The sequence below is a fragment of the Bombus huntii genome, chromosome 8 (genome assembly GCF_024542735.1).
Source record: "Bombus huntii isolate Logan2020A chromosome 8, iyBomHunt1.1, whole genome shotgun sequence".
Taxonomy (NCBI): Eukaryota; Metazoa; Arthropoda; class Insecta; order Hymenoptera; family Apidae; genus Bombus; species Bombus huntii.
The window spans coordinates 2,001,332-2,015,988 of NC_066245.1; the positions used below are offsets into that span (position 1 = coordinate 2,001,332).

The 14,657-nt window shown below is 39.2% G+C and overlaps 1 protein-coding gene across 4 annotated transcripts in view; it reads left to right on the forward strand.

Annotated features, from left to right (window-relative positions):
* The window catches only part of LOC126868934 (neuronal acetylcholine receptor subunit alpha-7), a 268,344-nt gene that overhangs the window by 180,096 nt on the left and 73,591 nt on the right, over positions 1–14,657 (forward strand). For 2 of the 4 annotated variants that reach the window (XM_050624949.1, XM_050624945.1), the window contains exon 9: positions 12,674–12,760. The exons of the other annotated variants lie outside the window; for them this stretch is intronic. In XM_050624949.1, the coding sequence (XP_050480906.1) occupies positions 12,674–12,760 (87 nt within the window). The remainder of the gene's footprint in view (positions 1–12,673; positions 12,761–14,657) is intronic. 4 annotated transcript variants of the gene reach the window in all.

The window sequence follows — 14,657 nt, forward strand, 5'->3', positions numbered from 1 at the left end:
CCTTTCCGCTTGTACCACCAGTTACCAACCACCCTGTATATATCATGTGGAAGCATACAAAGAGGACTTTAAAAGTTTTAATATAAAATACTAATGTACTTACGAGAAAAGACATCGTTGTCCAAGTCCGTGTGATAAAACAAGATACGGAAACGATAAAGGGATCGAGATTACGCTGTTAAATAGACGATTCTCTTTTCCGAAATGCGTAACGCTTATAAACTGTAAAAAAAGAACTGTAAGTTGCATATGCTACAAACATCCTAAACACGTACACGAAATGTAACAATGTACAGTAAGTAATTAATCGTAGAAATTTATTTAACAAAGTATCGGAAAAATAATTTGTCTGTTCCAAAAACTCTTCAACCGAGATAATCATTTCAAATACGCTTGTAACAGTCATTGACAAACCATTTGCGTAAAGCAAGAAGAATCGTTTAGAACCCATACTGCGAACAAGATTAACTTCTTGCGCACGTAACGATATAAATGCGACGATGAAGCGTTCTGAGAATGAGGTTTCGAACAGAAGGCGGGGAAATTCAATTTTCATTGGACGCATCGCAGGCAACGACAGGACAAGATCGATGTTGGCAGGGATTCGGACTCTCGTCGACGTTATTCCCCGTACACAATTGCTGCTATACACACAAGCCCGTGTATACACACAAATACGAACGTGGTCTGCATGCCGCGTGTCCCGTGAGCCTAGACCGGTATATAATTTTCCGAACATCGTCCGTTCTGGGAAAACACCGTGAAAATGCTTCGTCTCCGGTCCACGATCCCATTTGGGGACGCGCGTGCCGATGGACACGCCGTCTCTGCGGTGACGTGATTTTTATTCGATCGAGATCGAGCCACAGGCGTTTCACAGAGTTTCAAACAGCGCAGTTATTAGAGGCGGCGTGTTTTCAATAAAATTTCGACGCGTTGACGAACAGTTGGTAAATTAGTTGCGGGCATAGAAGCAGTTTGCGATAGAGTAGTAAAAAAGTTGTAAAACGTGGAATTTTAAGGAAAATTCAAGGGTTGCAGGCATTTTTTCCAGATTTTAATGTACGTTCGAAAAAAAAAAGATGAGCCCACGTTACTGTGCAACACCTATGCACCTTTTACAATTTCCTTTCGCGTTGTGAAAATGAAGCTACCTGTACCTTCGGCGATGTAGCGTTCGTTATAATTTTGGTGCAAGAAAGCCATTATTAGGCTTAGAAATTGTCTGATTCTTGCATTAATTTGGTTCTACGAATGCTCACCGGAGACGATAAAAAAATATTCGAACAATTCTTTTTAAAACGATGTTGTTGGTTTAAGTAAAGGACAGTTCTATATCTCGAAACAGGTATCGTTTATCTTTTCGTAGCGAAGGTTTTCCTGGGACCGATATGTGTTCGCAGAATGCCTCAGGATCGGTTTAGCAGAGTTTCTACTTTTGAGAACAATGAACCAGCATTTCCTCGTTCTTCTCGACAACTGTATTCCGAACTGCTTCCTACGAAAGACGCGACATTTCACGATATAATGACCCTGGTCGAACGAAATGTACTTACCTCCTAGCGACAAGTGGTATTACGAAAATATGCCGAAATAATCGCCAAAAGATGGAAATATAATTGAATAATACCAGTAGCAACAGCATTTTTCTAAAATATTCCTATAACCTTAACTGTTTTCGTATTTGTAATATTCAAAGTATCAACTAAAATGATTTGTTCGCAAAAATATATCTTTTTTTCAACTAAACCTACAATAGAAAACAGTAAATTAATCAAATTTGATTCAAGAACCAGACAGTTGCAAGATTTATTTATCGCGATGTATAAGTACTAAAAATTGAAAATTTGTTTGCTACAAAATAGAATGCATTTAACAAGAAGGTCACGATTAATATATTGACAAGAAGAAATATTTTAAGCAGTTTTTTTTATTTCGTGTTAAATTAGTAAAATTACAGCGGCATGATTCCTGCATCCGAAGCTTCGATTGGACATAAAAATTTTAGCCTTTCGCTTTTAATGATGAAAAACGAACATGAAACGTCTAGTTATCAGGGGCGTAGCTTTCATCTGTAAATACTGATGCGAAATATCCCAAATGCCTGTAATTCGTCGAATTTCCCAAACATGTTGATAATATCAAGTTATTCGAGATATTGCACCGGCGTGCATCTACTCTTACCTAATACCAGTACTATAGACCATTGGTCGAAGGAGGACGAGAGAGAGTGTAATATCATAGAAATTCCATTCCATCCGAGTTTCATCATCGCCGTTAGCCCAGGTAGACTCGATGTAAAACGAATTCCGTTCGAACCCGGTTCAGAAATAAGATTCTCCTTAGAAATTCCGATTAGTCGGACTGTGCATGCATCGAGATGCTGGGAAGGCGATGTTACAATCCTCTAATTTCTTGTCAATTTCCGCGATACGATTGAACGAGGTAAAGAACGTGACCTGACGCCAGCTATGAAACGTATTGCAGTCGAACGTCTGTCTAATTCCGATATTGGTCTGTGCGATTCTACATCGGAAAATTCTTAAGCGAAATTTCGTGTCTCGGAACTTAAGACTGTAGATCGAGAACCCTGGATTGCGTCCACAGAATTTGCTAATTGCCTGCTGTAAAGCGATCAAACGAAATTTTAATCTTCTAACTTTGAGTTTCGTAGTTAAACAGTTTCGAAACATGGCAGCGCAGGATACGCAACTGATAGTGCACGTATAAGGACGCGATGCAGTAGATACGAATACGGAAAGTAACAATTGAATCGCGGAAGAGCTTGGCGGTAAAGTTCCGGAAAGTAGCATAAGGAACCAGGTAAAGATAAGAAGCAACTTGAACGATTAAACTGATTTTCTGATAAATTTTCAGCGTCTTAACTTTCTTATCTGCAGCAAAGATTCTAGTAATTAAATCGTAAACTTGCCTCATAGGAGATAAAAATTGTACAAGGTTTTGCGATTCGCGAGCTTTCAAAGATGTCCTTTACGTGTATGGATAAAAACACAAATCACGTAATATAATGTATTATGATGTAATATAATGTAATATATAATGTAATATATATATATATATATATATATATATATATATATATATATATATATATATAATGTAATATAATGTATTTAACAGTAATATAATGAAAGTGTAAAGAGTAACTAAAAAGAAAGTAGGTAAACATCGATACTGGGTTACGAGATATTTTCCAAATTTCATAGCGTGCTGTTTTTTTATTTATTATATTCGCTTCTGCTTATAAGGATCCCATTATTTGGTAGGATATTTTCTAAACTTAATACGCTATTCGATTTACAAACAAATTATTAAAATAAGCATTTTACGTGAATTAAGTTCGTCAATGGCATATTAAAGGCTTCGTAATTATTCCAGATCTTTCAGTAATAAGTAACCAATTAACCGATACGACTTTGTAGCGAATAATAAAATTAATCGAAACTCGATTTATCGCTACAAGGAAGCTGCAGGACTAAAAAACTATCGACGAAGAAAACTCGTTTTATTACATTCCTAACAAGTGTTCCCATCACGTGTGAAGCATATTTTCATTCAATTTTTCAATTCGATCAATCACGCGCACTAAATTCGTTACGAGCAAAAAATGTAATCGACCAAACTTAATAGAAAACGCGTCCCAACTCATTCGAGGCTGAAACCGATTAATCTTCGCGACTAACTTATTTCACTGTGATCGCGAACGAACGAGACGAGGGAACTGTGACAAAAAAAAGAACAAGAGTAGAAGAAAATCGAACGGTCTCCGGTTGCAGGCACTTCCTAAATCTGACACGGACAATAAATCCAGCTCCTTGCAGTGCCGTCTTGATTTATTAAAGAACGTTTTTCCTTCTACCTATGTACGTGTAATTCTCGAAAAAGAAGGGACGACAAAAAAAAGCCGACGCGTAGAAAGTGGCCTGAAAGCTTTTCGCCACAGAGAGGAACAAAACGCGAAACGTTGCATAATCAAATCCCTTTGAGAACGCGAGGAATGCGTTGGTGTGTGCCCGTGACACGGGCCGTGTCTGTGATTTCAGAGTCGCGTGGATGTTCGCTCGTTGGCAAAGAACAAGGTATATAGAGTCGGGAAATGGTCGGAACGGCGCAATTAAAACATAACTGCGGCTCGTTTGACAGACTATGTATGTCAGAACTGCGCTCTCTGGGACGAAGGTGGGACTTATTAAAAATTGCTTCCGTCTAGTGTAATTTTAACGAAACGCGAATGTGTCTTCGAGACTCCGGAACAGTCTGCCACAACGCGTTTCACCTTTTCTTTATTTTTCACCCAATGTCTTCTTTATTATATGGTTGAACACGAAAGAAGAAGGTATAACGCGTCTTGCGCAGAGAGCTTTAAAGCTATTTTATAAACGTCAGAATTAACGGTAGCCACCGTCAGATTCACGCATTGGCGACAGAATACCGAAAATCACGTAAGTTTTCTTCGAGCATTGCCAACTTTCTGTATCTGGAATCGCGATTCTATACGAAGTGGAAGCTCATTAAGAATTCGAAGAACGAACGCGACTCGCTTTTTGAAGCCTCCTTTAGCAGAGGAAAGACTTCTCCGTGTTGCACGTCTTGAACTGATACGCTTGATTGTGCCCAATTATTATATATCGACGTATACCAGCCCAATTTCCGTCACAAGTGCAGCGGAAGCTCGTGGCAATCCTTTTCGAGGTAGCTCGAAGAAAACGTGGAGCTTTGAACACTTTCTCGAAGAGTAAAGCACAAAAAGAACGTCAATTACGCGAAGAACCCATAATTTCGCGGTAACATATTTCCTCTTTACCCTTTAAATTTTCTAACGTTTCACGTTCCAAATATTTCTATCAAGGGTTTACTTTCCTTAAAATTGCCACGATGAATTTATCGATTACGAAACAGAGTAAGAATTTATTTTCCGTAAATAAATTATATGGCTCCCTTATCGTGTTGTGTATAAATTTTCGTCTCTGATAGCCTGAAAATCGATGTTAAATCCTTGTAGAAGGAAAAGGTAACACGTAATAGTAGAAAAGAAAAAAAGGAAAGGGAATGGAAACACTCGGTTGTTTCGCACCTCGTTAACTTTCTCCAACTTCTATGTTGAAACGTTCTATCTGAACATAACTGATGGGTCTCTTTGAAAGTCTGAAATCCGAACCTAGTGCCTATTCACATTCGGCAAGTAATTACGAGTTAGTCTCGCGAGGAAACGGAAGAAGAATTGCCGCAGGAAATCTGAATAAGAAAGATCGAATCTCGCGGTATCTGCGCCTGGCGCTCGCCTCGTTTTCCCGTTTCCCTGTCATTGTTATCGGACCATCGCTTCTTTGTCCTTCCGCCAACGCGTTCTCCGTCATTGTTGTCGCTTTCCCGCGGCATCTCACTCATCCGTCGGTCGGTTTAAGCCCGAAACCCGAACAGACTTTTCGACGAAACGAGAAACGCCGGTACTCCCATGGAAACTTGACGAATACCGGCGGTGCTATTTCTTGTCGACGTTAAACAGGTTTGGTAATTGTTTTACGGGATTGCGAGAAAAGCGATTTGATCTAAGCTAGCTACGGATGAAAACAAAGTTAAGACAAACAAGGCTTTTCGAGCTAACTTAAATAGAATTAACGTTCACGTTGTCTTCCAGCGCAACACGCTTCTCAGTGCTTCGTTCATCCCTAATGAAGGGTTTCCCTTAGTCCGATATTTAGTTATGTTTGTGGTGTTTGAACGTTATATTTGATACTTTTCTTTTACCCGTGTTCTCTGCGGAAGACGAAGTCTGTATTATTATAGCGAAGTTTCGTTTCCATCTTTAATGGAATGAAGATAGCTTTTGACTCGTGACATTTTTTTTGTGAAATAACGTAATTTTATTAGATGGAGTGCACACAAATTATGTCTAACACAACTCGTTCCTATCTTTAGCTACCTGTGCGAAAAAATCTACCCAGTAAAATATTTCTAACTGTTTAAGAATTCTCAGGTATCGTGCAAAACTGTTCGAATCTATAAATTTGTACGACGTTGCAAATGCAGCAGCTTGGATTCCCTCCGCTTGCCGAAAGTTTCAAGTTGAGAAAAAGTTTTAGGGATAATATTTTGACAGAAGTCAATTTATCAGAACGCGCCATCCTTCATTCTTAACCCGTTTTCTTTCTCGGACTTCGGGTTGCTTTTGTTCCGTAATTAATCATCGAGCAAGTTCGGTCTCTCGTGCGCAAGCTTTCTTTCTAGTTTAACGCCGACTGAAAGTTTGCTAGACGAGATAGGTCAGGGAGCATGGTCGAGTTCAGTCGAAACGTGTTACAGTCTCGGAAAGGTCGATATTATGTACTCAGAATTTTAACAGCTGCAGCGAATCGTCTGAAATTCCATCGACGATACTCTGCGCTATTTCGACGACAAAATCAGCGCGCGATATTTTTCAAGGAATATATTTCACCTTAATTACCATTCATTCTGGTTATACGCGTTATTTATTTTCCATATTCTATCGCAAGTAATATTTAAGAACAAGAGGAATACGAATAATCTGTATATCGTTTGTAAAATCGATTTTATGCGAAGATTACAGAGGAAAACTACAGAATAAGTCGCATTTCCTATTTTTGCAGAGAAGCGGCTTTAAATTCAGTAGAACGTCAGTCAACGTTGCCAAAATTATCTGTATATTTGATCTTGCAGTTAAACATACGCTTTTTATCCTCAAAATTTTAAAAATATCGACGAGGCATATACGATTCGATAAAATGCTACTGCTATAGGAATACATTGTCCTTTCGTCCTTTTTTTAAATTTCGCGAGGAGCTCTTAATGCGCAGTCCATCAAAAGTAATTACGAGCAAGTGGCCGAATATTTTTGAGCAAGGATGTACTATTAAAAAGCGTTATCATCGTCGATCCAAGTAAATACACAAGGAAAATTATTATTGAAATCGATGGCGAAAGGTGTCGTATTATCTGGCGCTAATTGAAGAGCATATTTTAATAAATATCAGCGAAGAAAACTGGAGGCGGCATCCAAGCTTTTTCTTCGACAACAACAATTTCCATCCTAGTGAAGAGCTTATTATCACGGGCAAAAATGTAGCTCTTTAGGCACTCTTAGGCATTATTGCGACGTCTATGAATGAAATTTCCATAATATTATGCCGCTGTAAATTCCGAGCGGCCCAGCCACCGGCATCGTGAATTTCATTTACCGGATAAATACGGAGCGAATGCATGCGCAAGGACTGGCGTTAAGGCCGAGCAAAGTGACACCACCCTCTTCGTGGAAAGTGCATTTGATTGAACATTAGCATGACAAAGGGTTGGGACGAGGCCCGCGAACAAGCATCCACTACGTTCCGGATCGGCTGAGAGTATATCGCCTCTCACTTTGCCACGATTTTCACGTCACGAGCCACGATTGTTTGAAACGTTTACGTTCGAACGTTCGAGGATGCTCAGATGAAACGGAACAAATTCTACTCTCTCGAGGAAATCGCACGCGGATAAATTGTGTTTGATGATGCGGTGTTTTAACAGCTTGCCTTGAAAATCCGATTTTCGTATCTTGAAAATCGAAATTTTCTACTGGAAATAGCAAATGAGCGCGACGTTTTCAGTGGTTTCGTATCGTATAATATCTCGACAGAAAGATATTGTCTGAAGATTAATTTGTAGTTTTAAAACGTGAATTTTTCTCGTATTGGTATCTGTTATCTTTTATATCGATGGTGGCTATTAAAAGAACAGGAAACTTCGCTTACTTGCACGATTTCTGCGGACTCTTTGGTTAAGTAGTCGTTTGGAGCTCGAGAAACCAAGAAACATGGCTCTTCGTATCGCTTTAACCGAAGAAAGTTGATGGATTTTGATCAGAAGAACGAAGTGATTATACCGCAGAACTATTATCTCGTGCGATCTATAATAGTTCAGAAATATCGATTAAGACACGAAATAATTTTTCACGGCGAAGCTTCGTTCACGTTGATGCCACATCTAAGCCTTCGATGGAAGACATGGTAGATCTTCCAATGATATCGAAAGTCTAAGAAAAATACAACCGTAGCACGTTGAGACGTAATGAGACGTGATGAAACATACTATCGCGATAAATAAAGAAACGTTATTACAGACACGATAAAATATTAAAAAACGATACGACTGTTTGACCCGCTAATTAGAATTCATAACGCAATTTATTCGTTCGGAAGTTGTATATTAATTCGAACGATCCATAAACGAAATTTCGAGATACTACATAACATTATGAAATTGGTTGTTTTAAATGATTTATTCCGCATATGCCTGTTCAAAGCTGTTTCTACTTGAGTGAATTCCGATGTACGAAATTCATTCGAATTTTGTTGATTTCCTGTACTCTACGTATAACGAATTCTGTAAACCTAGACGAAACGGTGTATATATTTCAGTTACATAACGGGAGAAAGCTAGGGAAAACTTTGGGAAACTTTAAAATTAACAACAGTCCCTCAGCCTTGTACAATATGTATTGTAACAGCCAGGTCCTTTGGCTAACGTGATTTATGTTTGATCGTTTTCACGTTCCTTTGAAAGTTCTGTGAAGCTCTGACTAGCAACAACGTTACAAACTTTCTGTTTTAATCTCGAAGGAGCTATAGCGGTTACTAAAACTGCACGATTGAATAACACGTACTTGTTCAAACACTAAATGACGATGGAAGAGGAAAAGCTAGTTTCTGCGATTGTTTAATTAATTTAGATCTCTGCCTCTCAAATATCGAACACTGTCAACGCGAAAGTTTTGGAAACGCGTGCACAAAGACCTACAACAGCATATGTTCGGTGTCGTCGCACGTTTCGCGCAATTCCTAGCACCGGTTGTTTCCAAGTTAGTGTAACTAGCGATCTCAGAGCGATTCGTAAATGATCCGTACAAACGATGTGATTTATCGGCAAGCACACGGCGATGGTTCGCGACCATTCGACCAAGAAAACAGCGAACGTTTCTCTTCTGGCAAATCCGTATACTCGAGATGCAAATCCCTTCTACGAATGAATGTATGCTTTCTGCGCCGGAATTAATCGAAAGATTAATGTCACGCGACGAGAACAACGAATTTTCTTGCAACGAGTAAAGTAACGTATTGCCCTGAATTTCGATAAATCCCCTTTATGGATATTCAATAGCTTTTACAAGTTTCTGTATAAAGAACGTTTATCAATTTTTTTACCGAACTTTCATTCGACATTTACTTTTCATATTTCCTTAAAAAAAAAAAGACACGAATTTTTTAGCAATTTCTTAGCAAAATTATTTCTTCCGCTTGATTTCTAATATATTTTTGAAATAAATTTGTAAAAATTGTCTAAGATACTTCCAAGATAAGTTGTTTCTAAAGCAAAATCAATAAAATGAACGGAATCGTTCGCAATTTCAAATTGTTCTCTTTCATCTTCGATTGAAAACAAAATTTACTGCAGCTCGAGCCAACAGGCTCAGCATGAAAAAGCTAAATTTGCAATATGTACGTGGCAGCTGAAGCTTCTATGAATCAGCTTTGCATATTAATCGAATGCGCATCGGCACGCGTGTTGTATAGCCACGAAGCCTGTCGAACGGACGCTCGAGTCTAATCGCAAGGAACTAATTACGCTCTCCACGGTCCCTGATCCGATTCTCGACTTCCTGGCCAACAAATTTCGATGTTATTGGCGGTTTGCCACCTGCAACCGATGCATCTTACAGCCGTTTCCGCTGCGCGATTTCGCCGAGACGCGATCCCGAATTCTTTCCCGGATCGTGTCGAATACTCCCTGCAAACGAACCGAGATATTCGCGAAAAGAATCGTAATCCAAATTCCAGCAGGAATCCCTGTCGGACGAATTAAACCTTTTTCTGTCCGATAAAGTGGAAGGTTAAGGTTGCAGTGGCGAAATATTGGCAAAGTTTCGACTATTTTGCTCGTAGTTAATCGTCTACTGGGTTAGATGTATACTAAATAGTGGGAAAAAGTATATTTGAGAATTCTGATAACACTGTCTTTGCACAAAGTAGGATGTAACTGAGAGACTGAAACTCATCTGGAAATTTATTCGTGTTTCTATATTGTAGACACCTAATATCACGATTCTATTTGTATAAATAAAAATCGACGAATTAAGAAACGAAATTTTACCTTCGTTCAAATAAACGTAATTTCGAGAAAGCTTGTCGTGCGCAATCACAGCGAAAACCCGAAACAAATCGACGATGTGAAGCACACATCCGATCAAAATATTGTAACCGCAACGCGTTAATCCGTCTTCTAAATTCTCCATTATGAAGGCTATGGAAATTTACGTAGTCTCCTGTGTTCGATAACCGCCATATTTGTTGAACGTGAACAGGCAACTAATGTTTATCTTGGACCATGTAAATTCTCTGATAATGGACGCGATCTAACGATGATCTACCATATGCCATATAAACGTCATTCATGTTCAGTCAAACTCGTTCATGCAGAAAGTGATCCTCAAAAGTGTAATAAGTTTCTATAGCGATGTGATCGTATAGAACATTTGCCTATATTTTACAATCTCTCTGTTATTTGATAAATCAAGGGTCAACGAATCAACGATTCGTCGAATTAGCAAATCTACATCGAGCTGAAATTATTAAAGTTATTTTACCAGTAACATAAGCTATAAAAAAAACTACGGCGAAGATATTTGATCCACGATTAACCCTTTGCACTCCTATGTCGAGTGTAATACGACATCAGTTTTTATCTCAGGAGCTCTTTTGTCGAACCCCACTCGACGTTCTTCCAGTGCCACCTTTTTTGTGAAACGTGCGGAAGAAAACCAGGATTTTATCCTGGAAATTGTTTCGAGATATATCATACATTGAAGAATTACAGAATACAACAATAGTGCGAATAAAACTGGTATTTAAATGAATTTCTTTCTTCCTTTATTTAGTTAAATTGTCTTATTTTTTAGTTAAAGTAAATTTCCAATAAAACATTTATAAAAGCGTTGGCAACTGCTGCTAACGAAATTGAAATAAAATTCGGAGTGCAAAGAGTTAACGCAATGAAATCTTCGTTTTTTTGTCTTCTGTCCACAAAACGAGCTTAAATTAACGACAAACGCCTAGGTGGACGCGAATTATCGAGACGCCCCCGTAAATGACGGTAGTTAACGCGTAATAATGTAATTCCAAACACATTATCCACACCACATAAAGTTATTAACGATTGAGCTGACTCGGTGTTCGCAGTATGGGAACAAGTTACGCAGCCCGGAATACTCGCTCACGCGTGGGATTATGATCACGCAATCGCATAAGCTAGCTACGGAAATTACGAATACGCGCCCTTCGGCGCACCGATATACTCCATCTTGTGTGGTTTACAATAAAGCACGCGTCACACGTCAATTTCATGCCGCCTAACTATCGAGCATAGGAGACGTATCGTAATAAAGTCCTAAATAGAGGAATTTGTGCAGAGGTGATTTTTCACGTGAACGGCGTCACAGTCCTACGTGAACCAAGATATCGGTCGATGCCTCTTCACGATAGCTTAATTTATAGCCTCGCCATATCTGTATTGTGCCTCCATCGGCGTTATAATCGCCGGAAGAAATATAGCAAGTGGAAAAATAAAGTTTTAAATTGAAGAGTAAAATAGCGGCATTGATTAATGCAATGATACTCTGAAACGCGTACAGCGTTCTATCTTTTTCAGCGACGCGGCAATTTTGATTGATTATATTTTTCGTTTTGGTACGAAAGAGGAGTTTTGACATATATCTTCGAAATATATCTACAGAAAAACCTCCTAACTATTCTAAAAGTATAATATACCTTGCAAAATATCGCGGGATATGAGTTTTCCACCGTCAAGAAAAGTTAAATTGTCTCGACGTTTAGACTACAGCGTATAATCGATCTCTTCGATCGTTTCCGTAACGCGGACAAACTACAACGCGGCTATCCATCATCAAACTTACGTTCCACCGACAACGTTACGAAATTGTTAAATGTTTCCGTCTGTCGGTTCTCCTGCCTTACGCTGGATCGTTGAAATTCCATGTGGAAAATCGCGCAAAACGCGAACATGAAGTACCAAGCTCGACCGGTAATAGAGAAAAATAGTAATTTGAATTTTGTTTACCGCAAAATCTTCTATCGCTTCTATCAACTCGAAAAAAGAATAAAAGATAGAGAAAAATGAAATCGTATACTTTCCTAAATCGATTCGAAGCGGACGTATCGTCCTCCAAAGTCTAACAGCAACGTCGAACTTCTACCGTCAAAATTCAAGGATTCGATTCGGTAAACAAGCGGAATCCTCGCGTCCGGCAAACTCAACAGACTCGAGTATTCGTCGAAGCGCACCGATACGCGATACTCGTGCTCGCGCGTTGGAACGTTTTCGAAAGGTCAGAACGCTTCTGCGATGGATACCCGAAGGACCGAGAACCGTGAGCTTTCGAAGGCAAGCAACCGAACCGAACGACAATATTATCCAGAAATTTCTGGAAGAGGCGATCGTATCGTCTCGGTGTGTTCGTTGCACGACCTGGTTGCGCACGTGGATTCCTAGATGAAAATCGCAGAAACTCTTTACAGAAAGACAGAGAACTCATCTTGATATGTACGTTACGTGTTGTTTCTCTTTTTTTTCCCGACTATCGCAGGAGTGACCATTCTGCTGTCGCTGACAGTTTTCCTGAACCTCGTGGCAGAAAGCATGCCGACGACCTCGGACGCTGTCCCTCTAATAGGTACCTATGCTTATCATCACGATAGTTACGCAAGCGTGTGTTTGACAGTTTCTGTTATCTCCATGTTTCCATGTAAATATGTACACGTGCACCGTAATTGTGCCTGTCGTATCGAACCGTTCCTGTTCAGGAAGTAAGACCCGGAAGAAACGCGAGGGGAAAATCGCGTGGAACGGGTAAGAACCTCGAAGGTCGTTCAGACTGAGCGATTTTTGTCATTTTCATTGACCGGCGAATCCTCGAGATCCATTTTCGAGCAGCGAGAAAAGAAGTTCGTCCTTCCGATGGGCGGGCGGCAAAGTGGTTAACATCGACCGATGAAAATGGTCGAAACGTTCTCTAACATTGGACCCCGTTGAAGGAACTGCAGTTCTGCTGCGGGTGGACGAGATTACACGGTTGCCTTCGACCGAGAAACGGTTTTACTCGCCGCTCTAACGCGTCGTAATAGCGACTGCCCTGCTTGTTCTATGGCTTTTCGTTCTCGGAATAATGTCTGTCGCGTCTTGTTATTTGATGAAAGGATATTTTAAGGATCAGAGTTCCGTGGCAACTTCCATCGAAACTTTACGGTTTGTTTTTCTATTAGGTCAGACGACGACGTTTAAAAGCGACGCGAAACGTTGTGGAAATAATCCTCAGATGCTTTGGTATTTTAAAGTTAAAGATATTTTACAAAAGCATCTATTTCCAAGAAGACGATGGTTTGTTAATTTTTAGACAGAGTTCGACGTGTTTAAGTTATTCGTTGCGAAAGTGTCAATTTCCTTTCACGCAAAATGTAATTTTCGGAAAAAGATCATCAAGCTGGACGTAAATATCTGTTTCCTTTTTAATTTCACGTTGCGTGATGGCACAAAAATTGAAATATTGAGATTTCCAAACGACCGAGTTCCGCGGATATCACCAGCAACAGTTGAAACATTAATCAAGCCTGACTCGTCTATATTTTACGCCCTTTTGACCGAGCGATTTCTCAAGCTGTGCCGTAGTAGGTTGCGGCAAGATTGCACTTCAGTTGGCGCCAATCTTTAAATTACTCGTCTGAGAATGAAATTCGTCGTCCAATTAAATCATATTTATCAGCGAAATATTATCGCAATTTTCACGATGTCTGACGATCAATGATAGACTCGTCTCGTCGTGAATATCCGTTTTAACTTCTTCCCGCACGGTTAACCGCCGCGAGGAATTTCAATTCTTACGAAAGTAGCCAAGCGAAACATCCTGGCTAACCGCGTGTTCCGGACCGCCGAACTTTCTGTACTTTTCCAACTGAAACGGAATAGAAAATCGTGCTATCATCGAAAGATGACCGTCCTACTCGGCTGTGAAACGTCCCAATGATTTGGAATGAAAATAACCGAGCGGGAAGAAAATGCTGAAATCGTGTCCTGCAAAATCGAGAGCAAATTTTGGTTCTACCTTGAGTTTGCAAAATGATGGAATACTGCAAAGATAAAGACAAACACGCGACATTTTTTCAATGAATTAGAAATTTGAAAATATTTCTTAAGTATAAACAAAGACTTCGTATATGTCGTAAACCAAATATCTGAATAATATTATGAAATGTTGATCAATATTATTGCAAATGACAGTTCGCACGTGATGATGCATCAAAATACAGCATCGAATGTCGCTTAAAGTTATTTGTTTATTCGTTATTAAAATTGACGATGAAATAAAACAAACTTTAAAAGAAACTTCAGGTTGAAATTCATCGAAGATGATCTTTATTTATGGTTGAGAATAATAGCGTAGTAATATATCATTTTATCGATATTAATTATTTAAAAATTGCTCGGTATTGTCTCTTTCGTAACCAAAATATTTTAATTTCAAAGAAATGATAGATTAACGCGTATATAGTTCGTGACCTGGAAATGTCAATAAA